General features: G+C 30.5%; 1 protein-coding gene across 4 annotated transcripts; it reads left to right on the plus strand.

Annotated features, from left to right (window-relative positions):
- Positions 1-746: 746 nt before the first annotated feature.
- Positions 747-23,798, plus strand: LOC130963040 (magnesium transporter MRS2-I-like). Of its 4 annotated transcripts, none has more exons than XM_057889189.1 (11): positions 747-1,030; positions 1,331-1,360; positions 2,540-2,609; positions 2,706-2,839; positions 9,587-9,661; positions 10,599-10,802; positions 10,930-10,974; positions 12,137-12,181; positions 12,269-12,298; positions 21,075-21,197; positions 23,573-23,798. In XM_057889189.1, exons 1-11 carry the CDS (start codon positions 818-820, stop codon positions 23,651-23,653), a joined length of 1,050 nt encoding a protein of 349 aa, XP_057745172.1. In that variant the 5' UTR covers positions 747-817; the 3' UTR covers positions 23,654-23,798. The 4 variants fall into 4 exon arrangements, with proteins under 4 accessions (XP_057745172.1, XP_057745173.1, XP_057745174.1 ...); XM_057889190.1 differs by having other exon boundaries at positions 2,715-2,839; XM_057889191.1 differs by lacking the exon at positions 23,573-23,798 and adding an exon at positions 21,387-21,653.
- The last annotated feature ends 282 nt before the right edge of the window (positions 23,799-24,080 follow it).

Here is a 24,080-nt window from a genome sequence, read left to right on the forward strand (position 1 = left end):
TACTGGCTTGATAGTCATTTGAATTTTTTTTTTTGTATATTGTGTCTCCCTTTTCAGAATCTTCACTCCAAGATCTTTTCCGTCTAGTAGGCCTCCTTTGTAAATAAGGCCAAAGCTACCTTCTTCTAATAACAACCATTCTTTTGTCATTTTCTCCTTTTGCACATAGAAAAATTATTTTGTTGTTTTACGAAAAATGGCATATTAGCGAACGAAAGAAGTAATACTGAAATCACTAAAATATAGTCCTGATTAAAAAGGGGAGGGGAAGGAGGGGAAGGATTGGGCCTTGAACGAGGGTGTTGTTTTCTCCTTTTCAATTTTTTTTATTTGAAAATTTATTTCCATTATTTATATTCTAAAAATGATTAGATTTGTAAATAATATATTATAGTTCCGTAATAATAGTATTGAAAAAAATGTTGTTCGTTTATATTAAAATATGTTGGCAATGTTTTTGGAATAAATAAAGAATTTATCTGCTTATAATTGATATTCGTATATAAGAATGAATGTAATCTTTTTAGCCTGTCACGATCATATACATGCATATATTACTAAATAAAGCATAAGAACAAAAATAAAAGATAGTGAATATTTTGAAGGATAGGTCAAGTAGGAGCGGCTGCTGGACTTATGTAGTCCGTGAGCTTTTGGCCAGCGGCTGGATAATCTACCTCTCTATATGTTAGTTTGTCATCTGTAAATAATTTACTACAAGGGTCCAAGACCAGGGGTATCTAGCTATATATAATTTTGAATAAATACTTACCTGCTCATATATATCCATTAATGTACGATATAATTATATTAGGTGATGATGAAGGAGAAATCACATTCACAGTCCAGCAGCAGCACAAGTTGGATTGTGCTCAACTCTAAGGGTCACTGTTCCATCGTCGATATGGACAAGCATCGCATCATGAATCTAGCTCAGATTCATTATCGTGATTTTCGGATTCTAGACCCCCTACTTTCATACCCATCAGCAATTCTTGGTCGAGAAAAGGCTATTCTGCTTAACTTGGAGGTAATACATCAAGATATTAGGTGATTAATTAGATTTTCACTTTCAATACGAGATTATATTAAAAAATTTATTTTCATATTAAAATTAAGGACTAAAATTAATCATAAAAATTTATTTTTATATTTATGTATAAATATATGTATAGTTTAATTAATTTTTAATATATATTTGTATTTTTATATATATTTTATTAGTGACTAATTTTAATGATTAATTTTAATATAAACTAATATGATTAAATTATATATGTTATTATTAATTTATTTTCTAGCTATCTCATTTATTTTTTTTCATTTGCAGCATATCAAAGCAATAATCACATCTGAAGAGGTCAGTTATCGATTAGTTTAAATTTGAGTTTCTTTGAAGATTTACATCATTCTTAGTTTTTTAAATTTGAATTTTTTTGGATTTATTTAAATTTTTTATAGACTTTTTTTTCTTTTTATTTACCTTATGTTATTTTTATCTCTTTTAGAAATAATAAGATTAAATTATAAATCATTCGGTCATAAAAATTTTGATACCATATTATGAAATTATTTTTTTAAAAAACTTAAACTAATAAAAAATACTTAAATAAATATATCTCTAATAAATATATAGGAAATTAGATGGATAGCTATAAAACCTAAAAAGGCATAAAATAAGAAGATACACAATTTATATATATATATCGTTTTAGTAACTTTTATATTAATTCATCAAAATTAAAATATGAAATCATGTAAGTTTTTTAAAATAATTACATAACTTAATAGTAACCTTTAATCTTAATTATATTATATGAATACACCATAAATTGTTTTTTTTTTTAGTTAAAATAAATGCCATGAAGATTTGCTAATGTTATCTCTTACGTGAAATTTTTTGATAGTTTTTTTTAAGTACTTATTAAAAATATAAAAAAATAAATTTTTAAAAATTAATATTAGTCAATATTTTTTATGATTTTTTTTATTTTTATTAAAATTTAGTTTTTAGAGTTAATATTAATCATTAACTTCTAATAAAGGGATTTTTTCCTTAAATTATATCCAAACACTTCAAAATTTAATAAAAGTAATTTTTTCTAATGAAAACCACCTTCTTAAACGAAAAAGGAGAAATTCAAACGAATAGCATTCTTTTATATAATTGATTATATCGTTTGGAAAAAAACTAGAAGATTAAACTTATGTGAAAATTCATTTATATTTTAATATTTATCTGAAAAATTATTTTATCATAATTTGTTGATTTTAATCTTTTTTTTTTGAAATATCAATACAATTTTGTGACAGAAAAGTATAGGTAGACAATGAAAATATTAAACAATGTGAATAATGGATATGACGGATGTTCAATTCACTAAGTGTTCGGATAGTTATCCTATTATTAAGATTTAGGTAAATAATTTGGAGGTATAATGTATTTTTACTCTATTGAATCAATTTTAGAGTTCATTACTCACATTATTCACAAAAACTACTGTTTTACCTAACAAAGTTGTTATTAAGTTGTGGATAGGTATTTCTCCGAGATCCACGGGATGAAAATGTAGTCCCTGTTGTTGAAGAACTCAAAAGGCGATTGGCTCGTACGTTGTAGATTATTTATCTTTTCTTTTATTTTCTTTTCTTTCTTTCTTCATTTTTCTTTAAAAGAAAAGTTAATTCTTAATGATCTGATTTAGGCCATGTAGACTACTCAACCTTGCAATTTCAAGCATTGGAGGTAGCCCTAGAAGCCATTTGTAGTTATCTCGCTGCACGTACAACGGAACTGGAAATGGTTACATATCTGTCGTTGGAAAAGCTTACGAACAAGGTGCATACATAGAGTATCTTAGCCCTGCTCATTACATTTATGTTGATTATTAGGGGTACATTAGACTGACATTTTCTGAATTGTGGTAAAGTTTCACGTTACCCTTTCTATTTTTCTAAATTACATTGATTTTCTCCGGAAATGTGTTAGTGTTATACAAGAAATTCAAAGTGGACTTCGATTGGATTTTATCAAATATTCAATAACGTGTGTAAGTTATCATTAATTAGTTGTTTTTTTTATTAGAAAAAGCATACTAAATTTCTACAATATTTGTCTAAAACAAACTTTTATTCTTAAAATTTAAAATATTTTAATTTTATTTTTAATGTTTTAAAGGTATTTTAATTTCCTTCTTCCTTTTAAACTTATAACAATTAACTACTAGTTTTTTTTTTATTTGTATTCTTTTACTAACTCCATCTTTCCTTTGGGGTGTTCATGGATCAGATTTGATCTGCATATCTTCGATATTTATTCGAATCCGATATGAAAATTACGAATATTGGTTTGATCCAAAAGCTTTCGCACACTAATGGGATCGGACTGCGGATTTTATACAGGTATCTGCATATCCGCAAATCCAAAAAAATAAATAATTAAATATTAGGTTAAGTACGATTTTGGTCCCTAAGGTATAGGTCAAAAAATTTTTCCGTCCTCAACCTTTTTTTGCCTACAAAATCATTCCTAAGGTTTAACTTAGTTTTAAAATCGTCCTTCGGACCAAAATACCCTTTTCCTTCTTCACTAAAATACTCAATTTCTATTCTTCTTTTCCTTCTTTAGCAACAACAACAATAAAGCAGAAACAATATAATAAACATAAAATAAAAAACAAAAATAAAAATAGAAGCAGCATCAGAAGCATAAGAAACAGAATAGAAACAGAATTGAAAATAAAAGTAGAAACAGAATTGAAAATAGAAATAGCAACACAAATATAAGCAGAATCTGAAGTATAAAAAACAAAAACAGAAAAAACAGAAGTAGAAGAACAATGGATTAACAAAATATAAAACAGAATTAGAATTAGAAACAATGTGATTAACAATGGATTAATAAAATTATAATCAGAATTGAAAATAATAGATTAACAAAATCAGAATAAAAAATAATGTGATTAACTCAGAAACAGAAGTAGAATTGGAACCCTAGAAAGGAGCAGCGGCGCAGAACAATTGCCGTCGAGCACCGTGAGGGAGACGAGAGAGAGCGAGCGAGAAAGGGTAGAGAGAGAGAACTAATCAAAGAAGGAGAATAGGGCCGCTGCGTCATCGCCGAGCTTCTAACGCCGTTGCCAAACCATCGCCATTGAGTTCACCAAGAAGAAGGACGACGAAAATCGTACTTAACCCTTAAATATTATTTTTATATTTTATTTTAATTAATAATTATTATATATGTTATATTATTTTATTTTTATTATTTAAGAAAAAATATTTAATAATATTTTAAGAGTAAATGTGTTTAAAAGAGTGAAAAAGGAATTTTATTAGTATTTTTTTAATAAAAATAAAATTTTAAAATATTTTTATATTTTGCGGATATATCCAAAATCCAATATGCAAATATGTGGATCGAATCCAAATTAAAAAACTGCAGATATTGAATTTGATCATTTTAATATAGATTAAATTAAAATTTTAGTCATATTCAATCCTCTATTTTTTTCCAACCCACTAGGAAGTAACATAATTTGACGGGGGAGTAGGTGGCGATAATTGTAGTGTTTGTGCTGTTGGAAGTGCCAAAGCAGTGGTGGTGGTTTTTGTCATTTGTGTTGGTGGTAGCAGCCACGGTGGGTTCATTGGGTTGTGTAAAATGAAGAGTAAAATGGTAAATTTGAGAAAAAAACTAATTACTAATTAATTGTCAAAAGGTTTTAAAGACAAATCATTTTAAAATATCGTGAAAGTTAATGTGCATTTATTTTCATATGAAATTAATAGTTGAGAATTATTAGACGATGATTCAGTCAAATTTATTAAATTATTTAAGAATAAAGTATTGCTTTTGTCCCCAACGTTTAGAATAAATCTTATTTGCGTCCCTAACGTTTAAATCGTCCTATTTGTATCCCTAACGTTTGTAAAAGTGATTCATTGTTATCCTGCAGTCAATTACACATCATGAGCGCTTTAGTTTGAGTTTTGAAAATCTCTTCTTGGAGTTAGAATACAAATGTCTATGATAGAATCGATGATTCACTCCGAAAAATAGCTCATCAAAAGTTAAAACTAATTCCTACAACATTTACATAATTCACTTTTCTAGGGATATAATTGAATCTAAACACAAATAGTGGGTATATATAATATTAAAATCAAACACATCCAAGTGAGACCTAATTGAGAATGAATACATCCAAATAAGAATAATTGAAAAATATAATCTGATTTGTTAGTATAATTGATAGTAGGATAACATTGAATCACTTTTATAAACGTTAGGGGATACAAATAGTACGATTTAAACGTTAGGGACACAAATAGAACTTACCCCAAACGTTGAGGACAAAAATGACACTTTACTCATTATTTAACAATTCTCAACTATCAACTTAATATAAAGATAATTGTATATAAATTTTCACTTTAAAATATTAACATGAAAACAAAAAGTTTTGCATTGACAAACAGTAAAAGGAATTTAGTATATATGTCTCCTTTTTTTATTGCAACCACAAAATATGGAAAGAGGCTATTGTGACACTACTTACCTTATTTAACACCCCACACCTCCCCTCCCTCCCTCTTTCTACCGATACTTATGTATCTTTCGCATTAAAAATGATCTCAAGATGTTATAGTTTTGAAAATGTATCATCTTTTCTAAAACAAATCTAAATAAACGTCTCTCTTGTTTCTCCCTTTTAGAGGATAAAATAATAAGGACATATCCTAATATAAATATGTATTTCGATTAAACTAATCACGGCACCTTCAAAATACGATTGTCCATACATGAAAGAAATACAAAGATGATAGAAAGTTTAAAAATATTATTCGTGTTCTTATTATATATTGGTGTTACATAATTAACTATTCATTTACTTCTACTTAATCATTTAAATTTTCGTTGGAATAAATGATTTTATGATATAATATTAAATTATTATGATTAAAAATATTAAATTTTAAGTGATAAAAAATAAATTAGATAGAGACTATATTATTTAACGTCAATAAATATTGATGTCTTTTTATATATTTTTAAGTTTGAGAAACTAATTAAATTGTCTAATTTTAAAATTTTTAAAAATTGATTTGGATAATTACTAAAAAAATTTTAAGTGTAAAACAAAAAAAAAGTATATATACTATTTCTATTAAGGTAGCATGTTGGATCTATAATTTTATATACCTCTCTCTAGCTATTTAAGTTTTCAAAACAATATTTGCATAACAATTAGAAAAGGGACAAACATATCCTTACTTTCTTTTATGTTATGTTAGAGAATACTTAAAATCAATTTAGATATGTTAAATAATGCTAATTGATTTAATTGATCTTAATTATATTCTAAGGAAGGAAGCACAGACGGAATTGCTAGAATGAAGCATAGATGGAACTGCCACAAGAAAGCGCAGACGAAACTGTCACAAGGAAGCGCAGACGGAACTACCACAAGGAAATCATCAGAGCGAGTCTTGATCTTGTAAATCCATCTACTACCCACAACTTCCTGATCAGAAAGAGGATCAACCAAGTCCCAAGTGTGAACTTTTTCAAGTGCCTGAATTTTCTCCTGTATTGCTTACTGCCAACTTGGATTTGTAGAGGCTTCTCTGAATGACTTAGGTTCATGGTGATGAAGAATAGTAGAAAAACAATGATAATAAAAAAGATGAGGAGGTGGATTTCTTACCCTAGAAGAACCAGTGGAAGGAGGAGGCATGACAGTAGGAGCAGGATCATCATCCGGTCTGGAATCAGGAGATGGAGAAGGCAGAAGAGCAGGAGACTATAAAGGTTGACTTGAGATAGAACCTGTAGAATCATCATTAGGAAAAAGATCAACATGGGGTTAGTGAAAAATGGTGGCTGAGTAAGAGGAATGGACTCAAATGAGGAGAACTTAGAAAACATGTGATGCTCCCAGAATACAACATGACGAGGTATACGAATACGTCTAGAGAGAGGATCCCAACAACGATAACTCTTGTGTTCAGTGTCATATCCAAGGAAACAACACATGCGAGCCCGATGTTCAAGTTTACTATGTTTATGAGGCTGAAGAAGAACAAAACAGACACAACCAAAAACTCGAAGAGAACTGTAATCTGGAGAGGTATGATAAAGACGCTCAGAGGGAGTAATGTTACCAAGGACAGAAGAAGGAAGTCTATTGATAACATGAACATCAGTGAGAACGGCTTCACCCTAAGTACGCTCAGGACACGAAGAGGAAATAAGCATTGCACGAACAGAGTCAACAATGTGACGGTGTTTGCATTCAGCTCGGCCATTTTGTTGAGACGTGCTAGGGCAAGAAAACTCAGAAAAAGTACCCTGTTCTGCAAGAAAGTTTAAAAGTTTGGAGTCACGATATTCCATAGCATTATCGCGTCGAAAAACTTTAATAACCTTGGAAAACCGAGTTTTAATCATGGTGGGAAAAGTAATATAAATCTGAGGTAGCTCATGGCGATTAGTCATCAAATAAACCCAAGTAAAACGGGAATAATCATCAATGAAAATGACAAAATACCGAGTCCCTTCCATAGAAGTGGTAGGAGCGGGGTCCCAAACATCAGAGTGCATAAGATCAAAAGGGGAGCAAGTAAGAGATGAATTATTGGAAAAAGATAAAGCAGGTTGTTTGGCAGTTTGACAAGAAATGCAATAAAAAAACTCATTATTAACCTAACCCAAAACACCCTGAGACACAAGAGGACGCAATTTTTCTAAGGAGTTGTGGGCAAGATGGTGATGCCACAAGTGAAGTGTAGATTGAGAAGAAGCAGCACGGAGATTTGTCTCAAGAGGAATATGAAGATTCTCAAGTTCAAACAACCTTCCGACCTTACGTCTAGTCCCAATAATTTGTCCCATCCGATGAACCTGTACACGACAACCAGAAATGAAAAAATTAACATCAAAACTGAGATCAACAAGTTAACCAACAGAAAGAAGATTAAAGTTCAATTTGGGAATATAATAAGTATCAAGGAGAGTGAGAGTTGACTGAGAAATAAAACCCTTGTGTGTCGCGTGCAAGAGGGAACTATTAGCAGTATTAACAGAAAGTGCATTTGTAGTGGTAGACAAAGACGAGAAAAGATGACGCAAAGGAGACACGTGATTAAAGCAACCAGAATCAGAATACCATTTAGAATTACTTGGAGGAGTCGAAAAAGTAGCAGGAGTATTACCAGTAAGGGAAAGAAGATGTTGAAGAAGAGACGCAATATCAGATAGAGAAACAGGAGACGGGTTGAGAAGAGCAGAGGTGGTAGATTCAGTAGTAGTAGAAACAACAGAAGCAGGCACAATCTTGGAGAAGTTGGGACAAGAATGATACTTGAGTTGATCAGGACGTGGTGAGCAAGTAGGATAGGTAGTAATCAAATGTCCCGAGAGCTTGCAATAATGGTAGAACAACTGTGAACAATAGTAGCTAATGTGACATTTCTGGTGGCATGTGCGACATTCAATAGAAGGACAGTCTGAGAAGAGGTTCCCGGAACGGTTACAGTTTCGACAGAATTTACCCTTTCTGTCTGTGACAACAAAAGCATTTGACTTTTCCATAATAGTAGATGCAGAGATCAAAGAAAGGAGAGAATACTGCAATTTCAGAGTAGAAAATGAGAAAATGAAGTGTAGAATCAGAAAGAGCTCACAAAAAATTCTTAGAAAGGGTCTCACTGTCTGCTACGTCAATGCCATGTCAGCGCCACGTCAACATCCACGTCAGCAAATGGATGCCACGTGGTGACCTCTGAGTGGAGGGAGAGGACACGTTGGCGAGTAAGTTCGAACGCGGGTCAACAGTCGGACTGGGTCAGGTCCAGATGCAGGCTGCCGGGTTAGTGCGGAGCAAATGGTTGGCGACCCGTGGAGAGCGTTAGGCCATTGATCACGGAGCCCAATCTGACGGCGCATATGACGAGTCTGGATGCGTTGGAATCACGACGATGAGACGAACACGGTGGTAACAGTTGTGACAAACCAAAGCATCGATAAAGGATCGAAAAACGAGGTTAAAGAGCATTGCTGGAGGAGAAGAAACAAATGGGCTATAAACAAATTTAGATAGAAAAAAAGAACCTATACTCTTGATACCATGTTAAAAATAAGAGAGTAATCTGAAAGAGTATATTATTTATGTTGTGTCGAAAAGTACAATGTACAAGAGATGTATATAGGTGCTAGAATAATTAGTGTAATAAAAATATAAAATCTTACAATTAATATATAGATATGTTATATAAATATAAATGATATTAATTGATCTAAATTGATTCTAAATATTCTCTAGCATGTTATATACAAGAAGAGAGAATAAAACATAACGTTAATGGTATTTTATTAAAACAATATTATGAAAAAAAAAATCATTGGCATTAAAAAAAAAAGAAGAGAAAAAAAAAGAGAAGGAGGAGGAAAAGGAGAAAAAAGAGGAAAAAAAAATATTCATGTTAATGTGACTAAACCTGCTACTAACAGTCCTAATTAGGCCTTAAGAAAATGTTCTCTTTTCCTCTTTTTTATTAATTTATGAATTTCTGTAATTTGCAGATCAGTAGCTTGAATTTGGATTGTGTTCGAAAACTGAAGTGCACTACTTCTACGTTAACGGCTAAGGTTCATAAGGTACGTTTTAGTCTCGTCTAAAAGAAAGAAAAATGTACGTTTCAGTCTTTTTTGATGGACAAAAATCATCATTAACGGGAGACTAAACACATTTAAAAAAAAAATGCTCACGAGAACACATAATATTAGTTAATATTGTAAAAAAAAAAAAAAAATTAAATAAGTACAAAAAAACTAATTTTTTAATTAGTTAATATTAACTCATTTTTTTATTATAAATTATTTTTTAAACCCTCACTATTTGAAGAATTATTTAGAATTTAGAATTTTAAAGTTTATAGTTTACAAGTTAAGATAAAAGGATCATTTTTAAAAAGTTGATAGACATTAGTTGAACAATAATAGTTAATTCTCTTATTAAATTTTGATTTCCAAATAACTAATAAATAAAGTACCCTATTTTTTAATAAAAACGATAAATTTAACAAGAAAATACCAAAAATAGTAATTATAGTTTTTTAATAAAGTACCCTATTCTCTTACATGATGTGTTTCACGAATACAATAAAAAAAATTTATTAGATACGAACTAATATTTCGATACAATTAATAAATCATTCTCTTAATGGAACATTATTATTAATTTTGCATTTTCGTGCGAATTACGGGCTCAGTCACTAGTTCTTGTATGTTACACATATTCATATCTTATTGTTAAGAATGAAACATCTATACGATAGGTGATTAGGTGTATCTAACCTAAATATGTTTGAGACATAGTAATATCTTATTGAGAAAGTGAGCAATCTTACATTATTAGATATAATTTCATACCATTAAAAATATTAATGATAATTAAGTAATGGCTATAAATTACAAAACTTGATGGCCAGTTAATATTCCTCGGAACAAAATAAAATGAAAATAAAAATATAACCAATAATTATCAACTGCAAGATGTATTTTGTTATTTATTAGATCTTGTCAAACAGCACAGGTGAGAGATGAGCTTGAACGTCTATTGGACGATGACCAAGATATGGCTGACCTGTGCTTGTCAAGAAAGCTGCTTTCGCCAGTTAGTATATCAGGTGCTGCTAATAAGGCTTCTATCTCCCCAACCTCAGGATCCAAGATCTCAAGTTTATCAACAATTCACGGTGAAGAAAATGATGTGAAGGAGCTTGAAATGTTATTGGAGGTTACATGCATCTTTATTAATTTGCCTTGCAATCTTAAAACTATATAAAATAGTAAATACCGTTATTATATATTAGCTAAAAATAATTTAGTGTCAAAACTACATTTTTTGTTACTTTTATTTGCAGGCTTATTTCGTGCAAATTGACCGGACACTGGAAAAATTAATCAATGTAAGCATAACATACATACACATACATAAGTCACACACTGCTACATGGGATTTGAGTTACTGTACAATTATAAAAATTAATTAAAGAAAAGAAATGTTTCAAATAAAAGAATAGAAACAGATCAAGTTAGGTTAGATTTCGTCCTTAATAGGTTAGATATATGTAGTCAATGGACTTCCTTTTTAGGTTTTTTACATTCAAAATTGGTGCAAATTATTATTCGTGTATACCTGCACAATATTATTTATCTTTACATATACGGGATGTAATATATGATACTATTAATATATGTTACCATTTAAGAATATGATTTTGTTTGTATTTTTATTTTTGTTGTACTTGATAAATTTTAAGCTGCCTTTGGAAGGCAGATAGAGATTCAAAAATTGGGATTGAGAGATAAAGATGAAAAAAAAAAGACTAAATTAAGTTTTTCTGTTATGTTTGATATAAAATACATTAGACTAAGTTATATCTTAATATTATGTTTAGTTTAAGATAAATATAGAGATTAAAGAATAAATTTAAAATTTAAAAAGTTAAATGAGAATATTTTAAAAAAAATATATTATTAAAGTTTTAATTTCTACCCAAAATTAAGTATGTTTTGGTGTCTATTAATGTATTCAGCATATCTCTTTTAATTTATACTAAAAATCAATTCCTAAATCCACCAAGAATTAGGACTTAAATTATACCAAAATTAACAAGGAAAATGAGTATATTGTTTATGGAGGTAGAAGTAGTTAGTCTAGTCAACATGGTGTTAGAAGAATTAGTTATAGTGTGTCATCTCATCAACTAAGTTGTTAGGGGGTTAATTAGACTAGTTAGCATGTGGTTGTAACAGATTCTAAAAAGTTCACTTATCTGATGCATATATGCGTGTATGTGTAACCTTGAGCATCATTAATACAATACATTAATTCTCTACTCTTCTCACATACTCTATTCTCTCTCCTTCATTCTCGAACCCTTTTAAAGCTTCGTCCTCATACTTAATTTAGTCTGGATTAATATAAATTCTATTCTTCACAAATACTCTGTTTTCTCTCTTCAGTGAAAATGGATCAATTATTATTATTTTTGAAGTTTGAATTGTCCTTATACTACAAAACTTTACAGATTTTTCTACTGATTTTTCTTTACGTTTAATTTGCAGATGAAGGAGTACATTGACGGAACAGAAGATTATATTAATATACAGGTAACATTATGCACTAGAGGGAATAATAGCTGCTGGTACGAAGTTCATAATGACAAATGCTATATGTAAAATTGTTGCATCCTGCAGATTGACAGTCGTCGAAATAAGCTGATTAAGGTAAGTCTACATATCCTTCGTATCCAATTACGTAATCTATAATAGATTAAAAGAGTAAATACCTAAATTAATCTTCAAGACATTTTAAGTCAGATATTTTAGTTTCAATAATTTTTTATTTTTTAAACGTCCTCGAAAATTATCTTTATCAAATAAATTAGTCTTTTTGTCGTTTTAAATGAAGATTAATTTGTTTTAGAATATATTTTTTTTGGCCTAATTATCTTATATTAAAAATTTGATTGCAAGTATCAGAAGAACTAATTTGTCCATCCAATAAAATCATAACTTGTGCCGTCAAGAGTGTATCTGCTCTGCTAAGGTTTCACCAAATAAAGTACCTGCGCCATAAGGTCAATGTTACATCTCAACCAAGACAATTGAACCGCAACGTAAAAACAAATAATGTAGAGTTTCAATCAGGATAGTTGACAAAGGAGGAACGATGCTAACAACAAGGAGGGAGACAGAGGAAATCTGGAAGGCATTATATAACTGGAGGAGGAGGACGTAAGACAAGGTACCGATGCTTGCCGAAATAGTTTGATGGCTAGACTCTTCGCAGAGAAACAGTTCTCAGCTGGGACCATGGAGGGCTCATTGAGAGCAATATGGGGAAGACCAGATGGATTCAAAGTAGTGGAGTTTAGGCACAACCAAATTCAATTCTACTTTGATAATGAGTGGAAGATAGTGAGGGCAGAACGAGGCTCACCGTGGTTATTTAAAGACTTCTCCTTTCAAGTACAGCGGTGGAAGGAAGACAGAAGTGTGGAATATCAATTTACAAGGTTGTCATTGTGGCTACAATTTTGGGGACTTTCTGAGAACTTTAAAACATTGGAGGTGGCTAGAAAACTAGTAAATGGTATTGGGAGCGTGCTCAAAGTGGATTTCTTCAGTGTCAAAGAAAGAGAGTCACGGATTGTGAAAGCTAGGTGGAGATGCAAGGTGAAGGTTTGGTCAGAGATACGCTAAAAATAGCAGGTCCAAACAAAATTCCCATAGAAAATTAGGGGGTTCATAGTTCCGGGTTTGATTTGCAAATCTGCGGTATTTATCCACATTCGATCTGCATTTTGTGGATCTGATCCGATTCGCATGATTATTGGATCCGCAATTAAATAGGATTCGATCCCAGATTTTGCATCTGTATCTACAATCTGCAAAATAAATTAAAAAATTATAATTAAAAATATATATAATTATTTTAACATTCAAAACTCTAATCCTCTAGCAACTCTCACCCTCTGTTGTGTTGCTGCGTTTAGGGGTGACAAATGAACTAGTTCGTCGTATTGAAAGCCCGTCATTTAACGGGCTGACCGCTCCACCTCGCCTAGTGAGGTGTTCTGAATTCCACTCCCGTTCCGCCTAACAGCGGGTTGGCGGGTTAAGTTGGCCATCTTTTTTTTTTAATTAATAAACTATTAAATATTAAACAATATATATAATTTCATAACTATTTCAATAAATTTATAATTTCTAAATTCATAAACATTGAAGTCTTTATAATTCTAAATATGTAATAAACATAATTATCAACCAAATTTTTTGAAACAAAATAATAAAATCAACATTGTTCAAAATATATAATTAAATATCTTCAAGTCTCTAATAAATCAAACATAGAATATAATCCAAATTATTACTTAAAACATTTTCAATTACAAAAAAATGCTGGGCCCGCCGGAAAAGCTGCCAAAGCCTGCGGATTAAGTGGTTTCAAATTTTCAGCCTGGCTCACTTTTTTTAGTGAGTTACACGGGCCGGATCGGCGGGTTTCAACCCGTTTGCCACCCCTAGCTATGTCCCTCTCCTCCCTCACCTCTCACTCTTCACCCCGTCCTCATCGCCATCTAGCAGTCTACCACCGCCGCCATTCTTTGCGCTGTCACACTGGAGGTCGGACGACAAACCTCATCTCACCTCACTCCTCTCCATCGCCAGTCCACAACTATTGTCCAGTCCTCTCTTCCTCACTCTATCGACGTTTGCTGCTCTTTGTGGACAATCACTGCTCTCTATTGGCGTTCGCCGCTCACCTCTGTTTTAATGTTCCTCGAGGTTTGTCACAATGGTTTTGCATCTAGTTTCTGCTTCTGGCTTCAGTTCAGTTTCTACTTTTGGCTACACTTTTGCGTTTCGCTTTTTGGTATTCTGGCTTCACTTGGCATCTGTTTTTGGTCTTTTGATCTTCAATAAATTGTTTAAGTTCTGGTCTTATAAAATTCAATTTTTTTCTATATTTTAAATTTTAAATATAGATACTATTAGGGATTAAATTTTTTAATAGTACTATTAGAAAATTCTGATTTTTCTTTGATAATTTTTGTTGTAGATCTGCTTTTTGGTACGGGAAAAAATGATTTTTTTTATTTTAGGAATATTTTTTATGTAACACCCTACCACACAAAATCTTATGCTTAAGTCATTAGACAGAGGTGGGGAGGTATTACAACCTCTAAGAGTAAAATTATATATATAATATAATGAAAAAGTTTATAACTAGGAGCCTTTAAAGAAAAGTTTAAAACAAAAGTCGTAACACTCACGTAAACGAAAATTTGCATACGAAGAAACGTAAGAGATATGTATATGAATAATAAAAAGGGAGTGTCAAAGATATAATTAACAAAGCTTCCAACTCGATTCGCGAAGATAAACCGGTCAAAACATACAAGTATATATATAAGAAGATCCCAAAATGACCCAAAGTAGAAAAACCACAACCTGTTTCTTCCAGTCAACCTCTAATAGGGACAAACATAAAATACAAGGTGGAGATCCTATATACATACATAAATATAAACAAAGAAACGACCCTGAGTCCCAAGAGTCCTTCACTTCATCAGCGTCTCTAGAATACAGAGTGGTGCTTCTCAACTTGCATTTGAAAAACCACAAATATTGTATGGGATGAGAATCGGGGTTTCTCAGTATGGTTAAGGTGCCCACATATATAATAAATAAGGTCTCGAGAAAGTCAAAGGCGATCTTAGAACCCCGACACTCAGATATGATATAATCTTAAAGGAAATAACTAAACTATAAATTTGGTTATAACGCTCTAAGATATCCAAGTCACAATATAACTCTAACCACTTGCTTCCACTTTCCCCTAACATAACATTCTAAGGCATTTTACCGCTTACTAATAAATCATTATTAACCAACCTTTACAACTGGTCCAACTAGTCACGACCTAAGACCCAAATCAAACCAGTTCAGCCTCTGTCCCAAATAAACTCAACCCGGCTTCCGGCCCATTTCAAAAGAATTCATCATTATTATCAGTCCACCACCAAAGTACCCAAAACAGAAAGACAATCACAAACACAAGAAAATACAAGGCAAACATATTTAAAGAACAGTTACAGCAAGTATCACAAGTACCAGTTATATAGAATTTATCAGATAGGCAAACCAAAACAAGTATGAATACCCAAACAAAGCAAACAAATGCAACATGATGCATGCCTGTCCTACTGGCCATGAGCTCACGTGTCGGTTCTGGTAGCTAACCCAGACATTTGTCTCTAGGTTGCGTATCTCCAGGAGGATCATAAACAAAGGAGAGTGCCTTTCCACCTTCTCCTAGAGGATATACGGAGGAGAGTGCCTTTCCACATCGAAGAAGTGTGCCTTTCCACCTTGTAAGTAGAGAAGAATGTGGGGGAAAACAATACGAAGGAGAGTGCCTTTCCACTTTCCTCACACCCTCATCACGACAAGAGAGGGAGCTTCTGTCCTCAAGTTTCCATCCGAATACATTTTCAAGTTAACAAGCAAGTGGAATCGCACCCAAATCTTGCCCTCTCGACCATTCCGGTCACACACACATCTCGACCATTCCGACCACACACACACCTAGACTATTCCAGCCACACACAGTCATCCCCAATCTCATCATTAACATCTCAATTCAGTTACTCTAGACCTTCCTTTACTTCCAAGTAACCTTGCTTTCCAGAGCCTAATCTTAGCGCTACACTTAAAACTAATCTTTAAGGGCTAAAAGAATGAAAATAGAAGTTTAGAGATTCGAATTTGAGCTTTAAAATACAAAATCCATTTTTTGCCGAAACAGGAGCCACACGTACGCGTGGGTACGCGCTTGGGACAAAATGCGTACGCATGCCCATCTCGCGTACGCATGCAAACCAGGCAGTAGCTACCATATGCGAATGGATAGTATGCATACGCGTGGGTGTACATTTTGTCAAAATTTTTACTTAAGTCTGAAAAGCTGCAGATTTATCATTTTAAACCCCAAACTTTCAACGTGCATAATTTTTTCGTTTTAAAATATTTTTCATCCATTCTTCAAACGACATAAACTTTACGGATCCAATTTTCATATGAAATAAGTTTGAAATCATTTGGGAGTCCGGAAGCCAAGTTATGATTCACCAAATTTCGGCCAAAAATTAATTTTTCACAAAGAAATGCAAACCTCATTTTTCTTGGAACCTTAACACTTATTCATAATTCTACACCTAGATTCAGCACAATATTATATCATAGTACATCAACACAACATTAAATTCTTCACATCACAACTCCTCCAACCACACTTCATAACCACACAGTTTCAAACCTCAATTCCTCATTTTGCATCAACAATATAATCAACAACTCATTCAATACACATATAATCATATCATCACATCATCCTTTACCAATTCATCAATCAACATACTAGCATCAACATAAACAACAGCCATCCAACATACACTCAATTCAGATCATCACATTTATCAAAGGTGCTAAGCATTGAACATCTTTTTCATTCTAACCTATCCTATGGTCATCTAACCTAAACTTTCACAAGACATTATATATTAAATACGAGAAACCTAAACCATACCTTGGCCGATTTTCCGATAACCCGAAACACCTCAAGTGTTTTCGAACCACAAACTCCATAACTCCAACCCCCTCACCAACGATACCCAGCCTCCAAAGCTAATCCTCTAGCTTCCAATTTCTCAAATTAACTCCAACCGATAACCAATTTCAATCTAACATCACAATTATCACTATAATCAATATAGAATTCATTAAATCAACATCTCACAAAAAGTTGGATGGTTCTTACCTGACCCACAGCTCAAACAAGCTAAACTCGACAATTCCCGCAGGTTAACTCGAACCTAAACACCGAAATCATGTAAAATTCAACATAATTTCACATTATATTTTGAAATTGGGGAAGAGAAAATTGAAAAGGAAAATATAGATTCCTTACCAAATTGACCACTGGGCTTTGTAAAGCTCGACGCGGTGGTCGCATGGTCGCAAACGGAGCAGCGATCGGAGCTCCGGATAAAAAGTTATGTGAGGTTGAATTATTGAGTGAGGGTTTGGTCTCCTTCCTCCTCCCTCATGCAAGCTTTCTGCGTTGGTTTCATTTTGGAGAAGAGAAGAAGAGCTGAAGCTCTTTTATGTCATTGAATTGGGCTGGGCTTTGGACCTAATATGGGCTCGGTTCGGCCCGTTTGGCTCAATTTTGAGCCAAATTCTTTAAAATTTGTGTCAAAATTCATATTTTAATTAATTCTACCACATTAAACCCTAAAATTTCATTTTCTAATTTTTTGAATTAATAATTATTTTATTGGATAATTATTTACTAATCTCTCAGGTTTTACATTTTACTTTTTGTTTCTTACCGGATATATCCAATCCGATCCTTAAATTTGTGGATCGGATTGAATCCAAACCTAAAAAATACAGATATGAGATCCAATATGATAATTATACTGCAAATTAGATAAAAAATTTAGCCATATTCGATCTGATATGTGAACACTCCTACGGACAATGTGCTACAATATGAGACGCTAGGTACCGTTTGTACCTATTGTGCAAAAATCATGATCACAAGGTTTGCTCAATGTTCATGGCTGATTCCAAGGAGAACAATATAAGGGGGGATAGGGTGGGTGATTGGATAAAAGAATACCAAATTGGCGTGAGAGTGGAGGTGAGAGTGGAGGTGAATGAAGCTTGTTGATCTGTTAATACTACAAAAAAAATGTTGAGTACCGTCGGATTTATTTCGATAATTATTTATCATTAGATTTTATGACAAATTCTTTGCCTAAAAATTATTTGGTTACTGGCAGAATATTTTCGCCGGTAAATCCGACAATAACTTCAATTTTTTATTTTTTTGTTTTTTTAAACATAATTAGTAGTCAAATTCTATTTTTTATTTTTTTAAATTTATTTTGTACACAATCAATAGTCAAATTCTAAATAATAGAAACCAAATAACGATTTTATTAAATATCAAGTGTACAAATAAAATAAAAAGTCAAATAAATAAAATACAATCAAATAGTCTAGAACAAAACCCTAATTACTACGGATTCTGATAGTCATGGTTGTTGTCATCTCCCTGGTCTTGTTGAGGCGGCGAACTAGATAGTGATGTCGGTACCCCTCAAGCAACACCACTGCCATTAACGTGCTTCTACTCCTAGTATACAGTCATCTGTTGCTTCATCTGCTCAAGTTGCTTCAGCTCCTACTTAAGCACCAGCCAAAGGGGATATGTGTCCGACACGTGTGCTAGGATCTCATTATCTCTCCCCTCAGACTATTGTAGCTGCTGACCTTGTTGGTGAAGGCTTTGGGTGAGATTCAACACCTGCTCCCTCAAATTGACGTTGCTGTCCTCAGGATCGACAGCGCGACTGGTGGCAGAGGCAGATGTAGCCTTCAATATGGAGGTGCAGAGGTTGTTGGCAAAGAATGATCCCATTCCGTAGACGCAATTCTTGTACAGCTTAGATGTGGTCTCGCACCAAACCGTGTCAGAATTGATGACTGCATCAGTAGAGTTGTTGTTGTCCTCTTTAGTAGGCTGGAATTGCTGGGTTATGGCCACTAGTCTCTGCGTGGAGAACTCCTGCATAATACATGTTATGATTAGGATGACAGGAGTTAATTGAAATCTTTACATCAAATGATGTTTACTCACAAAATGATCCGCAGACTGCCGATTAGCAAATCTCTCCTTCTTTTCCTTCAAAGTGTGAGTATATTTGAAGGTCTCTACCATCATTGCATCATGATCTAACGACTTAGACTACACATGTTAAAACAATATGTTAAATCAAGTAATAATGACATTAAATGTCAAAGACAAAACAAACTTAATAGCAAAATGAAATAAGTTACATACTAGTCTAATTTTTTTCTTCATAAAAATCAACTTCAGAGAGCATCATATTCTTTGCTTTCTGTAAATTGAGAATTTTTTTACTTGAAGACTTTTCCTTTCTTTTTTTCGGTGATAATGATGATAATGGCGGTGTTGTGGTTGTTGTCATGGCATTAAAATTGATTAAGGTGATGAAGATGGAAGGTTTTTAGAGAAATTGAAGAAGAGAGTGGAAGAGTTAAAATGGTAGTTTAAAATTTTTGGGAGCCACTATAATAAAGTTCCTTAAAACGTCTTTTTTAAAAGATATTTTTAGTAATTAAAATTTAATATATGTAATTAATTAAACTGTATTATTTTTATTAAAATTAGATCAAACAAATAAATTTTGGTCAAAAAATTAATAAATTAAACTTTGAACTAATTTAAATTAATATTTTCTTATAAAAAATAACTATAATAACCCTATTATAGAAAATAACTAAAATATTTCTATTTTATATATATATATATATTTGAAAATCCTAAATCCTAATTTTACAATGGCATAGATAAAAAAAGTTAGAATTTAGGATTCTTAAAATATATATATAATAAGAGTATTTTAATCATTTTTATAATAGAAATATTGTAGTTATTTTTTATAAAAAGATATTAATTTAGACCGGTTCAAAGTATAATTTATCAATTTTTTGACTAAATCAATTTATCTGATCTAATTTTAATAAAAATAACAGTTTAATTAATTATATGTATTGAATTTTAATTACTTAAAAATATCTTTAAAAAAAAAGACATTTTAAACGTCTTTATCTCACTTTTTAATTTGAATATGGAAACAAAAGTGGTATTGGATTCGGATATGGAGAATACAGGTGTTTCACAGCCATGTGGTGTTAGTGGAATAGAATTCGGACCATGTGAGTTCTCCATCAGTAGAAAAATTGAAAACAATAAACAATTTGGAGGATCCGTTTTTTAGCTTTCGAAATTCATATCTGTCCAACCACAAGTCGGACCATGCAATTTCTTAAGCAAAATTTTAAAATCAAACAACTCGCATGGTCCGATTTGTGTACTCTGAGTTTTTTCAATTTTTTAACATAAATCGGACCTTCCGATTTGTATACTCTGAATTTTTTTAACTTTTTAAATACAAATCGAAAGGTTCGATTTGTGTACTCCCACAATTTTAAAAAACACCAAAAATTACTATGTTAAAGTATATTACTCATTTTGCTTCCATATCAAAATTTTTTAGCCTCTTTATCTGAGTGGTCTCAAAATTTTTTAATGCTTTTTTAAAGGATTCAACAAAAATTTATTTTTGGATATTTTTATCAAATAATTTTTTTTATTTGATGGATGTAATTTTAATTTTATTTTTTTTACGAATAATTTTGTTAATATTTTAAATATTTATGTATAAAAATAGTCGTTTTTCCTTTATTTTACTTAATGTCCTTTACATTCCTTTCCAATCCCACGCCAGAAAGTTTTAGTTAAAAACTATTGATTGAAAAGATTTTCATCGATTTCTTTATTATAATTCGGTTCAACAAATTATATATGTGAAGTCATATTTTTGTATATCGTATGCAGTGGGAGCTCGTCCTTAGCTCAGGAAATCTTTGTTTAGCTATCTTTGCATTGATGACCAATGATATATTTGGCTTGAGTTTTCCGTACAATTGGAATAAGAACCATGGTTTCATGTTCAAATGGGTATGCACAGTTTTTATTTTATTTTTAATATTATGTACATATATGTCTGAGATTATTATAAATTTAGTGGTCAAAAAGTTATAACTCAAATAATATAATTTTTATACTCACTTAAAAACCGTAGATTTAAGTCTCTTCATCTTTAAAAAAAAAATTTGGTGGCTATGATGGTTACACATTTTGACTTAGGAACCTAAAATCGACATGCGGCCAAGTTACTGAAGGATAACCGTAGAGATGTTATCGCGTGGTCAAAATCGGTTTTTTATGAAAATCGTAGGGGTACAAGTGGTAATTTCGGTTTGCAATTAAGTGAAGGTGAATTTTATGGTGTAGAAATAAATTTTTTTTTACATATGAGGAAACTAACGTGGCATAGGTTTAGGAATGACACCTATCTCTTGCTATTATTACTTTGATCAAATGTGACAAGACAAATACATCAAAATTCAGATTTTATTTTTTTCAATTAAACATTAATACTAATGAAACTTTAATTACAGGTATATTTTTGTTGTATTGGATCAAAAAAATTGGGCCAAAGAAAAACAATAATTTTTGGACTGTAATAGATTACTATTAAAGAAATATATTTTATTATATTTATTTTATCAATAAAATTCATTAGTTTTTATTAAATATTTAAGTATGCATAAATAATATTAAATACTACAAACAATAAAGTCACCAAAAAATACTACAAACAATAAATATTAAAAAAATAAACATTCAAATTTAAAATTTAATCTCTAAATTATTATGTATAATATTAAATTTTTCTTACATTTTATATAAGAAATTAACAAGTGTTATTTTTATTTTGTGAGAGTACCTTTAAAAAAAATTTGTCAATAATACTAAATTTTTCTTACATTTTTTTTAGTCCATGAATTATTTATTTTTTAAAATTAATTTATAATATTTCGATTTATAATAAGAATGATAATTTATTTAGAATTACAAATATAACAACAAAGTTAAATTTAAAAAGATGAGAAAATATTTATATGCAAAACTTGAACCTAAGTAAATATTCATGCATATAAATAATTTTAAATATTGAACATTTTAAAAAATATTCATATGTACCAAATAATTTGGGTTATGTTTTAGACTCCAATTTTGTTCTTTAAATTTTTTTCACTCATCTTTTTAAATTTAACTTTGTTGTTACATTTGTAATTTTAAATAAATTATCATTCATACTATAAATCAAAATATTATAAATTAATTTAAAAATAAATAATTCATGGATTAAAGAATTTTTTATAGCTAATTCATAAACACTTTTAATTTTGATATTGAATTCATAATAGTATTTTTTCAATAACGTATAAAATTTGGTGTGTTTTTTTATATGGAGATCATAAATCTAACATTTTAATTTGAAAAGTTTAACTTTTTGAAATTTAAAAAACACAAAATGGACCTTCTGATTTGTAAACTTATATAAATCTGATCTTTTAATTTGTGAATTTTAATTTTTAAAATACAAAAAATTGACCCTCCAATTGATGAACTTTATTTATTTTTTAATTTTTAAAATACAAATAAAACTCTCTTAATTGTGATTACATTTATACCAAATTAAAACATATCACTCATCTTTTTAAATTTAACTTTGTTGTTATATTTGTAATTCTAAATAAATTATTATTCTTATTATAAATCGAAATATTATAAATTAATTTTAAAAAATAAAAAATTCATGGACTAAAGAAAAATGTAAGAAAAATTTAGTATTATTGACAAATTTTTTTTTAAAGGTACTCGCACAAAATAAAAATAACACTTGTTAATTTCTTATACAAAATGTAAGAAAAATTTAATATTATACACAATAAAGATTAAATTTTGAATTTGAATGTTTATTTTTTTAATATTTATTGTTTGTAGTATTTTTTGGTGACTTTATTGTTTGTAGTATTTAATATTATTTATGCATACTTAAATATTTAATAAAAACTAATGAATTTTATTGATAAAATAAATATAATAAAATATATTTTTTTAATAGTAATCCATTACAGTCCAAAAATTATTGTTTTTTTTGTCTAATTTTTTTTGATCTAATACAACAAAAATATATCTGTAATTAAAGTTTCATTAGTATTAATGTTTAACTGAAAAAGACAAAATTTAAATTTTAATGTATTTGTCTTGTCATATCTGATCAAAACAATAATAACACGAGATAGGTGTCACTCCTAAACTTATGCCACATTAATTTCCTCATGTGTAGAAAAAAATTTATTTCTACACCATAAAATTCACCGTGAACATAATTTTGTATGCACCGTATATTTTGAGATTAAGTTTTCTATTTTTTTATGTATATAATCTAATAGAAGTTTCCGTGTATCCGTATATGGCAGGTAATAATTGTCACAGCAATGTGCACTGCATCTCTGTTTTTCACAATTATTGCTTATGCTCGCAAGAAGGGGTTACTGTGAGAATTTTAAAAGGTAAAATATATATATAAACTAACATGTAATTAGAAATCTCCTTCCAAGTTTTAACAATTATCAAACAGTGGTTATAATCTCTGAAATTATATTGCGGGCCCTTGCATAGTTTTGTAACAATTAGTGATTTATTCGTAACTACTTCTTTAGGGCTGCGGGCTTTACATGGAGTATAACAACTTTATAAAAGAGCTATTCGAGCTTATATATACTGCACTTTAAGTATATGTGAGCATCTTAAGTATTAGTTGAATATTACTTATATTTTTTAATCGTTAAAAATTTTAGTACAATTATTTTTATATAAAATTTATTATTAAAAATTATCAGATAATTAATTTTATTAATATATTAAATTATATAATAATTTTTAACTATAAACTTTATACGAAAACAGTTGTATATTTTTTAATTT

The sequence above is a fragment of the Arachis stenosperma genome, chromosome 2, assembly GCF_014773155.1.
Source record: "Arachis stenosperma cultivar V10309 chromosome 2, arast.V10309.gnm1.PFL2, whole genome shotgun sequence".
Classification (NCBI taxonomy): domain Eukaryota; kingdom Viridiplantae; phylum Streptophyta; class Magnoliopsida; order Fabales; family Fabaceae; genus Arachis; species Arachis stenosperma.